Source organism: Mytilus trossulus, chromosome 3, assembly GCF_036588685.1.
Source record: "Mytilus trossulus isolate FHL-02 chromosome 3, PNRI_Mtr1.1.1.hap1, whole genome shotgun sequence".
NCBI lineage: Eukaryota > Metazoa > Mollusca > Bivalvia > Mytilida > Mytilidae > Mytilus > Mytilus trossulus.
The window spans coordinates 62,355,522-62,376,339 of NC_086375.1; the positions used below are offsets into that span (position 1 = coordinate 62,355,522).

The following is a 20,818-nucleotide window of genomic DNA, read 5'->3' on the forward strand; positions in this document are numbered from 1 at the left end:
CATAAATCCCAAACTTAAAATCTGAAATGAAAAAAAAAACCGAAAGGGAGCTTACGTCAATAGATATAAACAATTCACTTAATATTCATGGAAATTGGTGAAAGTGTTTTTGAGTTATTGTCCGAAGTGTGGACGACGGACGGACAGACGGACGGACGGACAACGGTATACCATAATACGTCCCGTCTAAAAGACGGGCGTATAAAAATGACTTTTAGAAAGACAAAAAACATTTAAATAATATTTCATAAATAATTTATTACATCATGACTTCCTATAAATACTATAATCTCAATCGGCAGCCATTTTTTTGGCTCCAAGTTTTAATCCACCACGAGCTTTTCTTGCCTCTCTTTTTTGTTGAAGTTCTTTTTGTCGTTGCAACCTTTTTTCTTCCCTATTTCCTACATCACTTTTTGTTGAATCTGAAAGAAAATAAAAAGTATTAATTTTAACATCTATGCATTATGTTGAACCTACATTAACTCAAAATATATCTTCCTGTAGGAACAGTTTAAAGGTTATGTTTTGTTTTCAACAAATGACAGTTTCGAAATTTTTATAATTTTGAATTTGCTATATCTGCAGGAAACATGGTGTTGATCTGAATTTAAATTGATGTTAACCATACTATGGCAGAGGCGGATTTAGGGGGCAGGGGGCCCGGGCCCCCCCTTTTTCGGAAAAAAATTGGTTGCTTATATAGGGAATCACTGAAGCGTGACTGGAGCGGGCCCCCTCTTAGGTCAGTCAGTGGGCCCCCACTTATGAGAATTTGTGGATCCGCCACTGTATGGGTGTCTATGAATGAGTTGTGTTAGTCGAATTTTCTGTTCACAAATATTGAATCAGTATTTTATTTCCAGCTTTTAAAAGTATTGAAAGTATTTGACAATTCAAAGCTACTGAAAGAATCCTCTACTGAAAGCATAAAACTACATCAATTATCATCTGAATCTTCCCATGATGCACTATTATATCTCACCATTAAATGAACCCCATCCACTGTCCTCCCAGCCTCCACCTGAATCTTCCAATGATGCACTATCACTGTTTGTTTTAACACTAGATTGTTTACTATTAGAAGTCACTGATGTCACAGATTTGTTTGTTACTTTCGTATCACTCCATGAATCATCCTCCCACCCTGTGTCTTCTACATCCCAGCCTTCAGATTTGTCTTGACTAGAGTTTATATTGCTGGTTACCCTTGCTGGACTTGATCGAGAACTACCAGCACCTGGAGCTGGACTCAACCTAGAATGACCACTGGATGCACTGGCTGCTGTCTTTAAAATATTTGTTGGCTTTTTCTTAAAAAAATTAAAAATATTTAGTAAATTTACACTGCAATTTATTATGTATGTTATTATTATTATTATACTATTATCCATACTAAGAAATTTAAACAAAGTGAAATTTTATGTCATTATATTATTAAACTATATCAGAGCTGACAAAACATCTAGCTTATATCTACTGTAGGTAAAACATTGCTGAGTCACCTTGTTCAGGTTCTCCCCAGGTTTAGGAGGTGGCTTGAGGTCAATAATTGATGTAAGTCAATCCATTGCTGAGGTTTTCCCCAGGTATAAGAGCTGACTTGAAGGACATTAAAACTTAAAGTCAAACCCATTGTTGAACCAAATTAATCATCGTGCTGAGGTCCTCTGCTGGTTTAGGTTCTGGCTTGAGTTATATACTTACTGTTGGTAAACCCATTGATGAGGCAAAGAAATCATCCTGCTGGGGTGCTCCCCAGGTATAGGAGCTGGCTTGTTGTAAACCACTATCTTCAGTTGACAGAAATTCATCTTCACTATTCCTGTCAGAATTCTGTGGTTTATGGTTTAGTTTTAATGCATGAGATCCACTGGGAGCTGGCTTCTGCCAATAAATATATATTGACAATTGCAATTAAAAAACTACAACTCTTCATATTTCCATAAAAAGCAAAATGTAATCAGTAATATAATTGCGATTAAAGGCATTTTGGTAAAAAGAAAAGAGTAATTTTTACATGTTTTTGTTGAATTTTAGAGTAAAATGTTTCTTTTCAAAATGAATTAATTTGTATCAGAGAGATAATAAAAGCTTTACATCCAACTTATTTGGTTTTGGTATATAGTGTCTATCCTTCCTATTTGTCTTTTTCTTAGACACTCAAATATTTGCCACAATTACAGTTCTAGGCTCTCGTCATGCTTTTGTTGTAACCTCAAAGTACACAGACTGAGCTGTGATACTCCTAACTTACATAAAGATTGACAGACTTTTAAAAGAATGGCCCTGTTGTGAAACAAATTCAGGGGAAATTGGTAGTTCGTCAGTTATAATAAGATGTGGAAGATAAAAAGCAAGAAAAGAAAGAAATATATCTGTACAAAATGATGAAGCTGTAGTTGTATTTGAGATAATTTTTGTTTAGATGGGATATTTTAATAGAAATCATACTGTATTATACAATTATCAATTATCTTTTGTTGTTAAATACTGCGTTCATGTGATCTATATCCAATGTGTTAAGACCTGGGGTGATTTGTTATGTGTTGACAACCGTATCTTGACCTCTAAATTCTAGGGTTGATGTCTCTTTAATGTGTAACTCAAAACCCCCAAAATTCTTATATATTCAGAATTTTTATGCCCTACATATGTTATCAAAATTCTTATGCCCTACATATGTTATCAAAATTCTTATGAGTGCAAAGCCTTTCAAAACTTTCAACTTTTTGTTGTTTACTGAAACCATTTAAGTTTTAAAAATCTGAAAACTAAAATATGCAATATTCTAGAATTTTAAGTTCGTGAAAAAATAATTTGGTTCAAAAATGAAACCTACATATTGCATTTGAAATGGTGTCTCCTCCAGACTTCCCCAGTTGTCATCATCATCATCACCATTGTCCCATCCAGAGTTATCACCACTGACACCAACAGTGGCTGTAGTAGATGTTACTGTTGGACTGGAAACAGGACTTGCCTAAAATATAAATAGAACAGCTGTCTTTATTCAATGATTAAGAGATGCTACAATATTGAAATATAATCATAAGATGGTTTTCCAAAAATAGTACCAAAAAAAAAAGTTTGGTTTCCTTATTATTAATGTATCAATTCATCTTTATTATTTTGTACAGGAACTTTCTATCATATAATTAAATTTGGCCTTTTTCTAGATTTCACATTCATCGATTTTAGTAAGAAATATCATGCAAAGCAAAAATAACTGTTGGAAACACAGTTATCTCCCTTTTAACTGAACAAAAATTTGTTTAACTGATTTCCATACAATATAGTGTGAAAAAGATAACTGATAATAATGAATAGTGAAGAAAAACTTTGACCAATCTTTAATCAATTCAAAACTAAGTAATGGTATAGAAAATGGGAGATAACTCTTGCCACAGTATGTTATGAATCATTGAAATTGTAATGTGATAAATAATTACATCAATATCACCCCAATCTTCATCGTCCCATCCTCCCCCTTGATCTGTTTCCTCTGGCTCTGGAAGATTAGTTTCCACTGGTTCAGGTTCTGATTTTGTTTGAACTGTTGGTTTTGTTGATTCCACTGTAGAACTTGGTGCTCCTCCAGACAATGAAGGATTTTCACCTGCTAAAAGATTTATTTGCTATCTTGAAAAGCATTCTTTTTCTATTATGAGAAGCATTATATATAACATTCTATTGGATTCATCTGAATAAATGTCTGTGAGTAATAAAAGAAATCTACACTTCTTTCAGCAGTTCAATAATCTATTAAAGAGGGTCCCCAAGGGTGACTGGGGTATAGAAATAAGGTCACTTGGTCTTCTCCCGACCGGCAGTAAAACGCTTGCCGAAGTGGGGCGTCCGTTTGGCTGTGCGGGATGTATCAAGTTCGCAGTCACGTCCGGTCAGATTGGGGACGTTAAATCCGATGTCTCGTGTAAGGAGAGTACCACGCTCTTTGCACGTTAAGAACCCTTGCAACAACTCTCTGAGGGGTCCGTAGGTGGCCTGTTGCAAGGCAAAATTTCTGTCCCTATCCAATATACCCTCTTTTTCCGGTGGCAGTCCAAATTTCTCCGACCATCATCCCAGGTGGCCTCTATTGTATCAACCTACCTATTGTATTTATTGTGAACTTGTTCTCGTCCTGAATATGCATGAAATATTTGCCACTGGACGTTAAGCAACCAACAATCAATTATTAAAGAGGGTATACAAGTGTTACACTTCTTCATTCTCCCTCTCTTCATGCTAACACCAATTCATTAAATTCACCTGGCTTTATGATTTAGAACACTTTTTTCATTTAATTAGTCTCCAAAGAACATGAATAGCTTTGTACTAGACAAACACTGTCAGAGTCAATTTTTTAAAGTGCAAGAACAAGCAAATATTAACTTTCAAGTCTTCAATTTAGCCCAAGAGGGGCTCAAACACAGGAGCTCATGCACTCTAGTTGAGCAAAATACCAAGAAACCTCTTCTGAGGTGGAAGCTTGACCCTGAATAATAATAGACAAGCACAAATGGGTCCTATTAACATAAGTATCTAAACACCTACTAGATGTATAAATGGTTCGCCATTCGTTTTTACCTTGTGGATTTTTAGGTCTGGCTTTGCTGTATATTTTGGAAGTTAACGAGGAAACACCAGTAACAGCCCAACCAGCCCATCCTGCAGCAACACTAGATGGGGAACCACCAGACATTACATCCTTCTCTGCAAAAAACATATATATCAAATATAGTATCAATCAATCATGAATACTAACAGACTTATGTCATTGTTAGCTACAGAATTGATATTTATGATATATTCAGACAGACACATTGAATAATTAATATATGCTTTTGAAAAATATGATCTTTGTATCTATGTTATTTTGACTGCTTTGTTTTGTAGCATAGTTTTATGTTTAAAGTAATCATATTTGATTTGTTTTGTAGCATAGTTTTATGTTTAAAGTCATCATATTTGATTTGTTTTGTAGCATAGTTTTATGTTTAAAGTCATCATATTTGATTTGTTTTGTAGCATAGTTTTATGTTTAAAGTCATCATATTTGATTTGTTTTGTAGCATAGTTTTATGTTTAAAGTCATCATATTTGATTTGTTTTAAAGCATAGCTTTATGTTTAATGTCATCATATTAGATTGTTTTACTATGTGCTATAGATCTATTTTTCTGTTGTCTCTATAAAAGGGAAAGTCTTACCTAAAAATTCATTGAATCTGATATCTTTTCAGAAAAATGAGCCAGTAAATTTTTTTTTTCTCCAAATAATGATCATATTTAAAATGAGAGTCCTAGTGGGTTTTTTTTTGGTTTTTTTTTTTGGTGAATATTTGGATGAAGTTATCTATTATATATGTAACTATGTTGGGTCATTTAGAGTTTATCACTGATTTGAACAAAGAAAGTTAAGCCATTACAACTGATTGTTTTGGTTTAAAATATATATTTCTCAAAGTGTTTTAAAAAGGTACAATATAAGTAATATTTGTTAATTACCCATCTCTTCCAGTAAGTCAGGATTTTCTGATACCTTTTCCAACTTTGATATGAAACCTTTGATAGCTTTGAAAGCCTGCAATAATTAATACAGTCCCAATTACTTACTGGACATATCTATATAGAATGAAATTCATAATTGTGTAGTTAGGCCATCCATTGACTGGGACAGGTTAGGTGAAAGTTTGTCTGTGATGTCCACTGTTCACGACATACTTATTATAGACATTTAAACTGTTAAACTGTGAGGTCATCAAAGGTTATCAACGCCTAAATAAAATAATTCTAAATACTTTTTAGGAATTATCTTTGTGATTTGATTTATATTGAATACTTAAACGTTCAGTTTTTTTTGTTATGTTTTGACAATCAATTTCATAATAAGATATCTCATGTTCTTTCAGAATTTTTTTTTTATTTAATTGGCTTTTAAAGTTACAATGCATGTGTTGATTTATTATCTTTTTATCACGTCAAAGTGATTTAACAATTGGGGTTGTCTTTAAACTTGTAAATTTGAAACCTTTTTTTATAAACTGACTTCCAACTTACTTGATCACGGACACTTTTTTCAGGATCCATCGTTGCATTACATAAAGCTGGCAGTAACCTCATTGAGACTTCTTTGAGATGAAAATAATTCTGGGTTGCTGCCATACCTAAGATACCTGCCTGTCTGACTGCAGGGAAGGGATCTCGTAAGGCTCGTAAGAAGGCAGAGGTGATAATCTTCTGCCTAATCTATAATACAAATCAATAGCTAATATTATACACAAAATAATTTAAAGTCTGCATTGAAAGAACTAGAGGCTCTCAAGAGCCTGTGTCGCTCACCTTGGTTTATTTGCATATTAAACAATGGACACAGATAAATTCATAACAAAATTGTGTTTTGGTGATGGTGATGTGTTTGCAGATCTTACTTTACTGGACATTCTTGTTGCTACAATTAGCTCTATCTATAATGAAGTGACCCAGTAATTACAGTGGAAAATATTTTCTAAAAATCTACCAAAAATTTATGAAAAATGAAAAAAATTGACTATAAAGGGCAATAACTCCAAAAGAGGTCAACTGACCATATCAGTCGTGTTGACTTATTTGTAAATCTTACTTTGCTGAACATTATTGCTGTTTACTGTTTATCTCTATCTATAATATTATTCAAGATAATAACCAAAAACCGCAAAATTCATTTAAAATTACTAATTCAGGGGCAGCTACCCAATAACCAGTAGTTAGATTCATCTGAAACTTTCAGGGCAGATAGATCTTCACCTGATTAACAATTTAAATTCATGCCAGTTTTGCTCTATATGCTTTGGTTTTTGAGTTATAAGCCAAAAACTGCATTTTACCCCTATGTTCTATTTTTAGCCATGGTGGCCATCTTGGTTGGTTGACCGGGTCAACCGACACAATTTCTAAACTAGATACCCCAATGATGATTGTGGGCAAGTTGGGTTTAATTTGGCCCAGTAGTTTCAGAGGAGAAGATTTTTGTAAAAGATTACTAAGATTTACGAAAAATGGTTAAAACTTGACTATAAAGGGCAATAACTCCTTAAGGGGTCAACTGACCATTTTGGTCATGTTGACTTATTTATAAATCTTATTTTGCTGAACATTTTTGCCTTTTACAGTTTATCTCTATCTATATAACTATTCAAGATAATAACCAAAAACAGCAAAATTTTCTTAAAATTATCAATTCAGGGGCAGCAACCCAACAACGGGTTGTTCGATTCATCTGAAATTTTTACAGCTGTTAGATCTTGACCTGATAAACAATTGTACCCCTTGTCAGATTTGCTCTAATTGCTTTGGTTTTTGAGTTATTAGCCAAAAACTGCATTTTACCCCTATGTTCTATTTTTAGCCATGGCGGCCATCTTGGATGGTTGACCGGGTCACCGGACACAATTTTTAAACTAGATACCCTAATGATGATTGTGGCCAAGTTTGGTTTGATTTGGCCGAGTAGTTTCAGAGGAGAAGATTTTTGTAAAAGTTAACGCAGGACGACGACGGACGCCGGACGCAAAGTGATGAAAAAAGCTTACTTATATTTGTCGATTTCAGTAATTATAAAGATAATTTCTATATCTAGTTTGTATTCTAATGCTGTATTCTATAAAAAAAAATCAATAGAAAAACATACATTCAATCAGATACTTAAATTCATGGATTTGATTATAATCGATAAAAAAAACTTAGATAGAAGTACTTAAAAGTTTATTTTTTCATTTGAAAAAATCTCATTTTAAAATATCAAGACACAAAACTTGATATGAACTTATAATAAAGTACTTACATTTGGACTTAGGTATCCTGCTATTTTACCCAGACACACTGTTGTGTTTGTTCTAATACCTCCCTGTAATGTGATGGACCAAATTACTACATACATTATACATGGAAATGGATTAAAATACCTAATGCATTGAAGGAAAATGTTAATAATTATAAATGGTAAAAAGCTGTTTTCACTTTAAGGAACTATATTAACACAAGGTAGTGCCTAGATATAGAGGATTAGAGTCCTGCCTTTCTACAGCAATTATAAGAAAAATTAACTTCCTTAAAATTAGCAGAATTGCTAAATGATATAAACAGGTTGACAGAATCACAAAACTTAGAATATTTCTTCACTTGCATGTTTTTGTAGTATTACAAATATATAATAACATTCAGTTATATAAAGAAATTCAATATGCCAAAAGATAAACAAAACATCTGTATTAATATGACATAAATATATTAACCTGATCATCTTTGGCCTGTAATCTTGCAAAGTGTTTCATCAATTCTTCATTTAAGTTTTTATAATTCAACTTTGCAGCTAACTGTAACATTGCCTGGAAAGATGGAAAATTTGACTTTCAGAAAATGTGGTATGATTGCCAATTATTTTATGCAAACGTTTCTATTTTTTACTTTTTTACCCCAAAAAATGTACATTTAGATTTTTTTTTAGTGCATTCATAATTTAAATTGTAACAATGAACACAAATGCGAGTTCATTTATTGCATAATAGAAAATGGTGCAAACAAGTTATATTGCAATAATTGAAAATATGAATAATTTTTGGAAGCCTGTCCAATTGCAATTTTTGCAAAAATAAAATGTCACAAAAACTTCTGAATTCACAGTATATAAATATTATGTAATTATATTTGACTTACTTTTACAGTACTTTCTCTGACTAGTGGGTTGGTATCTGAGAAACCATGACTGATCTGAGGGAATATCTGGTTATTAACTGTATCTGGTTGTAAGAACTCACCAAAGGAATCAATCTGTCAACCAAATGTTTATACTTAGTACTTAAAAATATATAACAGAATTATATAAGAACTTACATTAAAGTAAATTAGATGTGTTTATCTTTAAAATACAAAATTGTATAGTCCTGACATAATTTAAAATCAAAGAAATAAAGAATGAGTTAATGGTTTTTTAAAAGGCAAATAAAATGCAGAGCATATGAAAGAGCTAAACAGATACAGATATATATAAATGGGTTCTACCACTGAATCAAGTGTGATACAATTTTCCTATGAATTAGAAACATAAATTACTTAACAAAACCCTATATTTTAATTTCAATTTCACCATGTTTCATAATAAGATAATGTATAGACTTAAACAAGTTAGTCCCTTACCAACATCCTACAAAAAGACCTACCTGTTGTAACAATTTGACCCTCGTAGCTCTATCTGTTGAGGAGAATAATTTAACCACACAAGGAACTATCTTCTTCTGATACTCATCCATATCTAACAGTTTACCTATCTGCAATGCGAAGAAATGCAAAACAGTAAAGAGTTGGATAACATCAGAAAATCAGGCCTGTAGCCAGAAATTTCCTAGGAGGGTTTTATACAAACATAATCAACTTTAACAGTTACTATTCAAACAGGTAGTCTACTTTAACAGTGTTTATTTGTTTTCAAGGGGGTTCGTAACAACCCTCAAGTCCCCCTGGCTATTGGTGTGTAAAATGGATTTGTATTCTGAACAATTTGTTTTAGTGAAAGATATACATGTTTAAAACTTTAAGAACAGTGAGATAAAAAGTATAATTATTATATTAAGTTCCATAAATAGTTCTTTTAAAGTTTCATTGAAACAAATATTAGAATAAACAGCTGCGCCATGATCGCATGGTACGCCCGATATCTTATGTGGAAGTTATATGCAATAATAATAAATAGTTTCTGAGAAAGTTTTAAGCTATAACCATATATAGTTTTTGAGACACGGCGGGAAACCCCCCACCCTGGTTTTTTTTTTTACAAAAAACTAAATATCACTAAAATAAAATTTTGAATCAAAACCAAAAAGTATACAGATCTTTAGATTAATATAACAAAGAAGTGTGTAAAGTTTTAAGCAATAATCATAAATTATTTTTGAGATACGGCGCGACATGTAAAAAAAAACTCCCCTGTTTAACAAAATACTCAATAACTCAAAAATAAAATTTTGAATCATCACCAAAAAGTATACAGATCTTTAGATCAATATAACAAAGAAGTGTGTAAAGTTTTAAGCAATAATCATAAATTGTTATAGAGATATGGCACAACATGTAAAAAAAAAACCTCCCCCTTTTTTACAAAATACTCAATCACTCAAAAACGAAATTTTGAATCATCATCAAAAAGTATACAGATCTTAAGATTAATATAACAAAGACATGTGTAAAGTTTGTAGCAATAATCATAAATCGATTTTGAGATATGGCGCGACATGTAAAAAAAACCTCCCCCTTTTTTACAAAATACTCAATAACTCAAAAATGAAATTCTGAATCATCACCAAAAAGTATACAGATATTAAGATTAATATGACTAAGAAGTGTTTAAAGTTTTAAGCCATAATCAAAAATCGTTTTTGAGATACAGTGCGACATGTGAAAAAAACACACCCCTGTTTTAGTTACAAAGTGCCGTAAATCAAAAAGTTTAAATCTAATTTTCATCAAAAAGTATACAGATCATTTGACCATCATAAGAAACAACTATATCAAGTTTCAAGAAATTTGGATAAGTCGTTCTCAAGTTACGGTGCGACATGTTTATGCCGGACAGACGGACAGACAGACGGACGGACGGACACCGGACGGACACCGGAGATGTGTATACCATAATACGTCCTGTCAAAATTTTGAGGGGCTTATAAAAACTATTTACAATTTAAAACTCACATAACAAAATTGAAACCAAGTAACAAGACTAGTTGACCCCGATAACAAAATTAAACCTAGTTATTATAAGTCTAGTTAGCTCACATAACAAAATTGAAACCAAAAATAAATACAATGTAAGTCTAGTTAACTATTGAATTTTGCAATCAGTATATCAATGCTGATCAAGATATCAATACATGTACTATCTACATTGATAAAATTTTACATTTATTTTAACATATCACAGGGTTTGTTATTTCTTTTAAAATATCTTACCTTAAACAATGGAGCCAATACTGATGAACCAGCATCACCATACTCAAATGCATTTAATAATTGTGGAAGGATTTTATTCTTACAGAATGATGGAGGGAATGAATCTAATGACGGAGTTAATTTACTAAAAAAGTTTGTTTTCTCTGTCTTTTCTTTAATCTGCAAGAAAAAACAGACACCATTTATCAGCAAACATATGACGTCCATTATCACTGTACTAGTATATATATTTTTTTGGGACCAGTTGAAGTACACCTACAGGTGCGGGAATTCTTGCTACATTGAAGACCCATTGTGGCCTGTGGCTGTTGTCTGCTTATAGTCAGGTTGTTGTCGCTTTGACACATTCCCCATTTTCTTTCTCAATTCTATGTTTATGAATGTAAAAATACCAAGATATTTATTTGTTTCATAAAGTTGAACTTATTATCGTCGTTAAAGAAAGAGACTTTATATCAAGCAATGTGTAATTCTTATTAAATAAACTAATTTCTCTTACAGTTGAAAATGATTTTTGTGTAAAACAGAAAATCCTGGAAAAATTATTCTTGTTTGTAGAACTACACAGATTGACACCATCAGTCCCTTCCAGCTTCATACATAAACATTTTCAAACCTTTTGAACACTTCAGAAAATAATCATAATTGATTAAAATAGTATTTCAGGTGAACATGTGAGTGTTTTGTATATTATGGAAAAAATCACAAATCTCTAATGCCAAAGGGCAACAGCAGTTTGTTGTGACCCTTTGAAAGTCATCATTGACCTAATGAATTGCTAAAGGAAATGTCATATTTCATAACACATTGTTGGAATACAAACATACCTGGATTTCTTCTAAAAACAACATGGTATCGACAAATGAATTATGCATTACTCCTTTGGTACTTCTACACACTTCTATAAGTTTGGCTGGATTTGGTCTTGTGTTAGGATTAGCACTTACAAGTTCACAATAGTTGGGAACTAGAGATTTTGGAATCTGAAACATAATAGTTCAATTTTGATTATAATTATGAAACAAACCTATAAGATATGGAGAATAATGTTGTATTTTGTAAATAATCTTGGTTTCCACTTTAAAAAATCAAGTCTTGTTTGAAATGTGTAAATTTTCCAAAACTGTTTTCTAAAAACCCATCCCTTCCTGAAATTTCAATTGTCTAGATGAAAATCTTAATGTAGTGTTATGTCTGGAATAAATAAGAAGACTACTTTGATATGATAAAAACTATTTAAGTTCTTGCATGTGTTCTATACCTTAGGTTTCATAAACTATCTGAAAATTAATCAAAATATATGAATTTTACACAAAAAACATTTGAAGAGATTCCTGTGAAGTGGCCTTTACTTTTTTGGCACAATGAAATGATAAAATGTTTGCTGTTTGTTGTTACAATAATATCACATGATTAACCTCATCACATGCTAAAATACATGTAACTAACATAACAAGGTACTGTCTATCACTGTACTTACAAACATGGGAAAACACTGAACTTAAATATTATGTTATCTTTTTCCCCCTTGCATTTGATTTTCAAAACTGACATTTTTACTTGTCGCAGAACTAGATATCATTGAGATGGAAGCCATCTCTGTGGGCCCCGCTGTCAATAATGTGGGGTAAATAAGTGTGTAAATGAGTGTAAATACTCATGTGTGATTTCAATCTAAGATTTTAAGTTAAAACTGATAATTATTCTCATCTTACTTTCATAGTATAATAGTGATATGACTGCATGATGTGAACTAATTGTTGACTTCTCTAAGGTGACTTCTGGATATATGGATTGATGTTTGAACAATATGTTTAAAGGTGCTGCCCAATTGATATTTGTCACATATTTTTAGAATTATGCCTTCAATATATTATGACCCACCAAGTATAAAGTATGAAATATTAACGGTTCTCGAGAGGTAGAGCGGACACAATTTGTTAAGAACAACGAACGGATGGACAGACAGACAGACTGACCTTAGACCTAGGATGCATACATTATGACACATTCTCTGGTGTTGGTTTATATATATGTTAAGTTGAAAATGTTTGTCAGGTATAAAGTATGACATAATAACAGCTGTCCTCTCAAAATATAGTGTGGATCAAATTTGTTAGCAATGGACAGACCAACAGACAGACAGACCTTTGACCTAGGAAGTGGTACATACATCATGACACACCCTCTGGTGTTGGTTAAAATGGATGTCAAGTATAATATTTGAAATCATAATGGTTCTCAAGATATAGAGCAGACACAATCTTCACCACAGGACACAGGATTGTCAACTGAAACCAAAGTTTTTTTGACATTGACCTTTGACCTAAGAAGTTGTACATACATCATGACACGCCCTCTTGTGGTGGTTAAAATAGATGTCAAGTATAAACTTTGAAATCATAACGGTTATCTAGATATAGAGCGGACACAATCCCACAGGACACGGGGTTGTCAACTCTAAACCAAAGTTTTTGACCTTGACCTTTGACCTAGGAAATTGTACATACATCATGACACACCCTCTGGTATTGGTTAAAATGGATGTCAAGTATAATATTTGAAATCATAATGGTTCTAAATATTTAGAGCGGACACAATCTTCACCACAGGACACAGGATTGTCAACTGAAACCAAAGTTTTTTTTAAGTTGACCTTTGACCTAGGAAGATGTACATACATCATGACACGCCCTCTGGTGGTGGTTAAAATGGATGTCAAGTATAAACTTTGAAATCATAACGGTTATCTAGATATGGAGCGTACACAATCCCACAGGACACAGGGTTGTCAACTCTAAACCAAAGTTTTTGACCTTGACCTTTGACCTAGGAAGTTGTACATACATCATGACACGCCCTCTGGTGGTTGTTAAAATGGATGTCAAGTATAAACTTTGAAATCAGAATGGTTATCTAGATATGGAGCGGACACGATCTTCACCACAGGACACGGGGTTGTCAACTAAAACCAAAGTTTTTGACCTTGACCTTTGACCTAGAAAGTTGTACATACAACATGACACACCCTCTGATGTTGGTTGATAATCATATTAAGTATTAAGTATGAAATCATAATGGTTCTCTAGATATGGAGCGGACACGAAAGTGTTACGGACGGACGGACAGACGGAACGACGGACGGACGGACGGACAGACTGATCACTATAGGGCGACCCGACTTTTAGTCGGGGCCCTAATTACACTGTAGATAGAACTTTGTATTTAAGTAATGGAAACCAATTTGAGTTTTAGTTATTTTTTAAAATAAATGTACATGTTTGTTAGTCATTTGTCAGATGGGGAGACATTGAGCACCCAAGACTACAACAGGGCCAAGATAAATGAATGCACTCCATATGAAGTAAAGAGACCGCAATAAAGACAAAATCTGACCTCTAATAATATATCATAATGATACAATGGAGTGCTACGGGAGAAAAATAATGTACTTACTTTGCCAAATGCTTTTAATGATGAAGTTTGTGGTAAAGGTCCATTGAATACTTCCCATATCAAACAACCTACTCCCCACATGTCTGATGACCTACAATATAAACATATTACAACTTACAAGTTGAGTTTATTTACCTTTCATGGACAAGTAATGTTTTAAAATCTATTATGTGTCTAATACCTTTGACTCAACTTCAAAGCTACAGTAGAATGAATAAGAATCACCATGTTTGTAAATAACATTCATAAAAACATGAACAAACTTCCAAATCATCAAATAATTCTCAAAAAAATCTTCATCCCATTTCCCCCCATTTTTTTTACATATCTGTTTTTAATTATGCACAAAATAGCTGATGTTAGCTGTGTATCCAAAGTTTTAACATATATTAAAGGTAAAATTCAATCAAATTTAAAATAATTTGGAAAAGTAGGGTATTTTCCTATTCATACGCCTTTTAAATTAATCAAACTACTAGTATTTAATACTCTACTTCAATTTATCATTTGCTTCCTAAATTTGAAAATTTGACATTTCAATTCAATTCAAATTAGATACTGTTAATTCAGAATTTATTGTGAAAAATGTGACAGGGTTAAATCACAATAATTAAACTTGCATATTAAATTTTTTATATGAATTAAACAGGATCTTTTTTCAATATAGCAAAATTTTAAATCTCATTTTTAGTCTAAAACAACAAAATTGCAATAATAAATGCATGCAATAATTTCTGAATTTACAGTACATTGTTACAATCTATAGTCTTTAATTAGGGAAAATACCATTTTTTAGCCATCATTCCTTTCCTTAGATCTACTTTTTCAGGAGGATCATATTTTTCTAACATGGGCAAGATCTTGACCGGTGGTGTACTGTCCTGACCAGATGCTGGATACATATAATCCACACCACCCAGCTTCCACTCACCAGCTGAATCCACAAATATGGAGGATATACATACATTGTTGTGGATTAAATTACAATCATTGATCAGAAATGACAGTCCTTTCTGAAAAATAAAATATAACTAGGTTAATATTTCTCCTACTCTGTTTCTATAGCCAGGTTTGATTATATTTCTTTTATAAAATCCCTTTCTATTCTTTCAAAGTTTTTCTTAAGTTTAAATTCCTTATGTTTTATGTTTCTCTTCATCCTGGACTAATTTTGCTTAATGCAAGTGAAGACTGTGCTGCCGATTGTTTAAAATATCTTTAAAACTTTGGTTAATTCATCAAATAATAACTATTTTTGTTAAATATCCTGTCAAGAGAATTATCTCCTTTTAACATTGCATTTTTCATCAGCAAGCTATTTTGATTTCCCATGAATGCCTATGAATAAGCCAGCTTGCTGACCAAGTGTGAAAAAAACCCATTTAATGGTATATTTTGTTGAATTTAAAAAATTAAATAAATGATGTTTCAGGATAGTAACAAATGTACAATTGCTAAAATTACCCACCACAACCTGGTGTAAACCCCAAGAAATAGCCAATTCATTTGTTGACCCTTCACTGGAACATTCTCTAATATAGGTTTCTAATGGTGTCACAGGTTCTGTAGCAAAGTAAATTACTTTGTCTGTCTGTAAAAAAGATAAGTTAAAGATAAATGGATGCAAAGTTTTCTGTCTCAATTTATTACACATAATAACATCATAAACATGGAACATACAAAGAAATGTACATGTACTTGAAAAAAAAGAAATAGGTTCGGATCATAAACATGACAAGAAAAAATGTATTGTGTTTGTTTTAATACAGCATTACATGAGTTGCATACCTTGTACATTGTAGATTGTGTTAATAAGCAAAATTATTTTTCGATGAAGTAAATAATGTTTCAAATTATACAAATACTTCAATCATAAAATATTTTAATACCTTTATTTTGATATTCTGCATAAAATAATAAAAATTTCCCAATTACAAAATAAGAGAATTTTCTACTGATTTTGAAATCTAAACCTTAACTGTACATTTATGTTCTGTGTCTGGTACATGTATAGTGTTTATTCTCTTATCAAATGTCAGATTTGTTGTATGTATGTGTACAGAGTCTGGTATTATAATTCACATTGTCTTTATCAAATCATAGACTATCAACATTTACCTCAATTCCATCCAGAAATGTTAAAATGTTTGGATGTCTCAGTGTCTTTATTCTTTTTAAGGAAGCTTTAGCAATTTGAACCTGAAAAATAAAATAAAATATAATTTCTATCCTTTATACATTTACTTCATCAAGTTATGGGCTTCCTACTTGGAATCTTACTCACTAACTCTAATGTTAAACCCTAACATCAATCCTTATGTGATCCTAAACCCTAACCCTAGTCTAGGATGCTATATTACCATTGGGCACAGTGAATGGCATTATACTGCTATTTGAACATTAACCTTATCCTTTGATGCTAGTTAACCATTGGACACATCATATGACATAAGACCATTACATTTACTGTGTGTCAGAGAACCATAGATACACAGTATAAGGCCTTATATTGTTCTTTGTCAAATCCTAGCAATGGTGACAGATTGATCATACACTAGTGTTGGTGTGTAGATGTGTCAATATGTTGATCATGTTGATGTGTCAATATGGCACTGTGTCAAAGTGACAATGTGTGGCTGTGTTCAGATAAGCCTGTAAATGTAATGTGTCACCAAGGTTCCTCCAGAGCACTGTTAGATAAGGGGGAGCTAACTCTTTTGTGCTGGAACCAAGGGACAGGGGGTCAGTCTATTGCTAGACTTAATGTTCTGATAGGCATAGCTAAAACGCAAGGAAGGTTTTCATAATTTAATTACTGTAACAATTTAAACGAATGATGATAACAAATCAATTAGTAAACAATTCCAAATAATAATAATAATCTAATTAAAGTACAAAGTATCAAAACTAAATATCAAATCCAAAGTAAAGTTATTTCTCCTTAAAATGTAAGATATAAACTAAATGCCAAAATTACTAAATCATAAAATATACTTAATCTCAAATTCAAAAATGCAAAGTCTCAAAATAAAAGCTTCTCAAAAGTATTTTCTAATTTAAATAATGAGTCAAGAGATAAATTTTGTCTCACACTACACAGTCAACTGGTAGACTGGTGGACAGTCTTATAGGGCCAGTATAATGAAGTGAGTAGTGTGAGGTTACGCTTCCGAAACACTGACTGTTTAAATATTCACTAAAAATAAATGTGAGTCAAATACATTTTTGTCTAAACACTACAAAGTCAACTGGGAGACTGATCGACAGTCCTATAGACCCAGTATAATAGACTTAAGCAGTGCAAGGTTAGGTTTCCGAAAGGTGACTAAATTTCCTAAATTTCACAACGCTATTTATACTAAAAGACAGATTAACTCAACATGACATGAGATGTTAATATTACTCTCATTAGTAAAAACAGAATTCAATTAACAAAGCCTAATCCTATAATGTTTTGATAAAACTTTGATAAAAAACATAAACTTTCCAAGTGACATATGCTAATTACAATTAGTCTTTCAAAATTAAGTGCTTTGAGCAAACTGTGACATTTCGAGTACTAATGCCACAGCATAGGTAAAATTAATTAAACAGATTAATTAAAAAACTTTTACAAAATACAAACATTAAATTTTCTTTCATACAATAAAACATATTTTTATCCAAAATAACACTAACACAAATTTAAGCCAAATAACACACCATGACAAATGCCTTTCCACTCATTAATAATCTGCTGATGAGAACTGTATTTCCTTTCTTCTCTAGCTAATCTGTTCATTGTCAAATCATATAAATCTTAATCAAATCAATGTTTGTTTATAAACTGCTACTTTATCTCAGTTGTTCCTGTGGCATAGTCTCCTGAACATTGGCATGTTTTATTACATTGTTCTTGTTTTTGGGAAAGGTTAACTTAACTTTCTAGTAGTAAGGTCCATCACGGCCAGAAACTGGATAGGCATATGCTCAGAACCTCAGATAGACAAATGCTCACATTAATTCTGTACCAATACAATGTGTTAAATGCCTTCCTTTTTACACCATAACATATGGTGGTGCTCCTACTTAAGGAGGAAGATACCGAACATACATACATACAGGTAATCAGTAGATTGACTTAGCTGTATTTGGCAAAACTTTTAGGAATTTTGGTCCTCAATGCTCTTCAACTTTGTACTTTATTTGGCCTTTTAACTTTTTTGGATTCGAGCGTCACTAATGAGTCTTTTTTGGACAAAATGCGCGTCTGGCATTTATACAAAATTTAGTCCTCGTATCTATGATGAGTTAATTTACATACATGTACTTACTTGAGATTCACTACTTCCTTTGACATCAAAAGCAAATACAGACACTGGATCACCAGATCCCTGAAACAGGAAACAATATTTTCTGTAAGGTCATGTTACAGTACATGGGCTACATGTATATGTCAAAAATAGTAATAAAGTTGCATACTACTATGGCTTGTTGTACGAGGAGTGAAACTCAAAAAAAATAATGTGTTTATCCATTCTATCTTTTTTTTTTAAATATTTCTGATTGATTTCTTTCCAAGGACAAAATTTAGGTGATTAATTTAATAGATACTTAAGCACATAAAATCAGAAAAGGCATTCTTCATCCCGCTAAAATGTTTAACCCAGCCACATTCTGTATGTATGTGGCTGTCCCATACCAGGAGCCTGTAATTTAGTGGTTGTCATTAGTTGATGTATGCAATATTTGTTTTTCATTCATTTTTTGTACATAAACTAGGGCTTTAAATTTCTTCCTAAAATTGTTTAACATTTGTCCACGCAGGCCCTCTTATAGCGGACTATGAGGTATGGGCTTTGCTCATTGTTGAAGGCTGTAGAGTGACCTATAGTTTTAAATTTCTTTGTCATTTGGTCTCTTGTCGAGAGTAGCCTCATTGGTAATCATAGGAATCCGGGTCTGTTCGCCCTGCCTGGTACCTGTTTGCCCACGGTTGGACCATTCTCCCTAATTATCATTTTTTTGCATTGTTGCTTTATTGCTAAATTCTCTCAAAATTTGAACACTGTATGTTAAAGTTTGTTGAAAAATCACTAAAGATTTGTATTGCTGCAACCAAATAATTAATTTCCTTTAATCTTCATAGAAGAATACTAGCTAGTCTGGAATGACAATGTATTTACAAGCCATTTATCTTTATTGATATTTTTAAACAATTTTAATAAGTCTAGTCAGCCAATTAATGCAGTATAAAAATAAATGAACGTATGCATCCTTTTCATGTTTTAGAATTTGTACACAGTTGTTTTTTACTCATTTCAAGCTACATGTAACTAAGATTATCAAAACAAAATGTTGTTTTATTATATGGGGACGAAGTTCCCAATAACAGTAGAAAAATCAATAAAAAAAAAAATCTGGAAATTTTCCAGATATTTTCATTGTACTAATGAACTCAAAATCGTTCAAACTTTTATATGTCTTGTTTTGATTTCTATGGGAGTACAAACTTAGTGCCAATTGACCCAGGGCAAACATGTAAACAGGGCGAACAGACCTGATACCCAATCATACCACATCTTCTTTTATATTATATACCTTTATCATGGTTATATCACTGATCCCGGCTGACCCGGCCGCTTGAACTTTTGACGTCATACACAATCAATTTTTCATTGTATTGTGGAAACAGATATTTTGTTTTATGGCATCAAAATTTTACGAGAACCTGTGTGATATCCAGTAATGGTGGATAAATAGCAATAAGGTGTATAAATACACCTTAGTATAAATACACCTTAGTATAAATACACCTTAGTATAAATACACCTTAGTATAAATACACCTTAGCGCTGATCCCGGCTGACCTGTCCACTTGAACTTTTGACGCATACAACAATCACTTTTTCATTGCGTCAGACGTTATGTTTTATGACGTCAAAATTTCACGGGAACCTGTGTGATATCCAGCAATGGCAGACAAATAGCGATAAGGTGTATTGTAAAGCCACTACCTAGTACACAAACATGTAGAAACCATCTGTTAACAAACAATAACATTCCCAAGCTCATCAGGAAGCATTTGCATATTATCAAAACAAATAGTCAATAATGTAAATATATCCTCACCTTTTTCTTTCCTTTGTGTAAAGTCCAAATTGACTTGTCATCTAAACCAGGTACTTTTTCAGGACTTATTTCATAACTGAAATCTTTTGTGGGATCTCTTGAAAAGAATGACCACATAATTCAATCTTCAATTATAAGAAAAACATCAAAGAACAGAGATACCTGAAAATAATTTACATTTCTTGCTTTTGACGTTTCGTGTTTTCGTTTTCGTGTGCGGAAGTTTCAAGTTTACGGTTATCGTAAAATACGTAAAGTCAACTTAAATCT

At 32.3% G+C, this 20,818-nt stretch overlaps 1 protein-coding gene across 2 annotated transcripts; it reads right to left on the minus strand.

Moving 5' to 3' along the window:
* Nucleotides 1-238: 238 nt before the first annotated feature.
* On the minus strand, nt 239-20,789 carry LOC134712048 (N-terminal kinase-like protein). 2 transcript variants are annotated; one of them, XM_063573184.1, is made up of 20 exons: nt 20,549-20,789; nt 18,751-18,810; nt 16,556-16,636; nt 15,906-16,028; nt 15,224-15,450; nt 14,438-14,528; nt 11,809-11,964; nt 10,982-11,140; nt 9,199-9,306; nt 8,696-8,809; nt 8,275-8,367; nt 7,824-7,886; nt 6,062-6,250; nt 5,510-5,585; nt 4,591-4,716; nt 3,453-3,619; nt 2,843-2,983; nt 1,708-1,887; nt 986-1,313; nt 239-425 (listed from the first exon to the last, which is right to left on the minus strand). In XM_063573184.1, the coding sequence occupies exons 1-20, from the start codon at nt 20,663-20,665 to the stop codon at nt 292-294; spliced, it is 2,733 nt and encodes a 910-aa protein (XP_063429254.1). In that variant the 5' UTR covers nt 20,666-20,789; the 3' UTR covers nt 239-291. The 2 variants fall into 2 exon arrangements, with proteins under 2 accessions (XP_063429254.1, XP_063429253.1); XM_063573183.1 differs by having other exon boundaries at nt 3,453-3,622; nt 20,549-20,788.
* Nucleotides 20,790-20,818: the final 29 nt, after the last annotated feature.

Excerpts from the sequence above, each read along its gene's own strand:
- LOC134712048 (XM_063573183.1), bottom strand. The coding sequence starts at position 20,665 with ATGTGGTCATTCTTTTCAAGAGATCCCACAAAAGATTTCAGTTATGAA. Across the intron at positions 8,810-9,198 it reads GGGTCAAATTGTTACAACAG|ATTGATTCCTTTGGTGAGTT; the intron begins GTAGGTCTTTTT and ends TTTGGTTGACAG. Across the intron at positions 4,717-5,509 it reads TGACTTACTGGAAGAGATGG|AGAAGGATGTAATGTCTGGT; the intron begins GTAATTAACAAA and ends TGTTTTTTGCAG.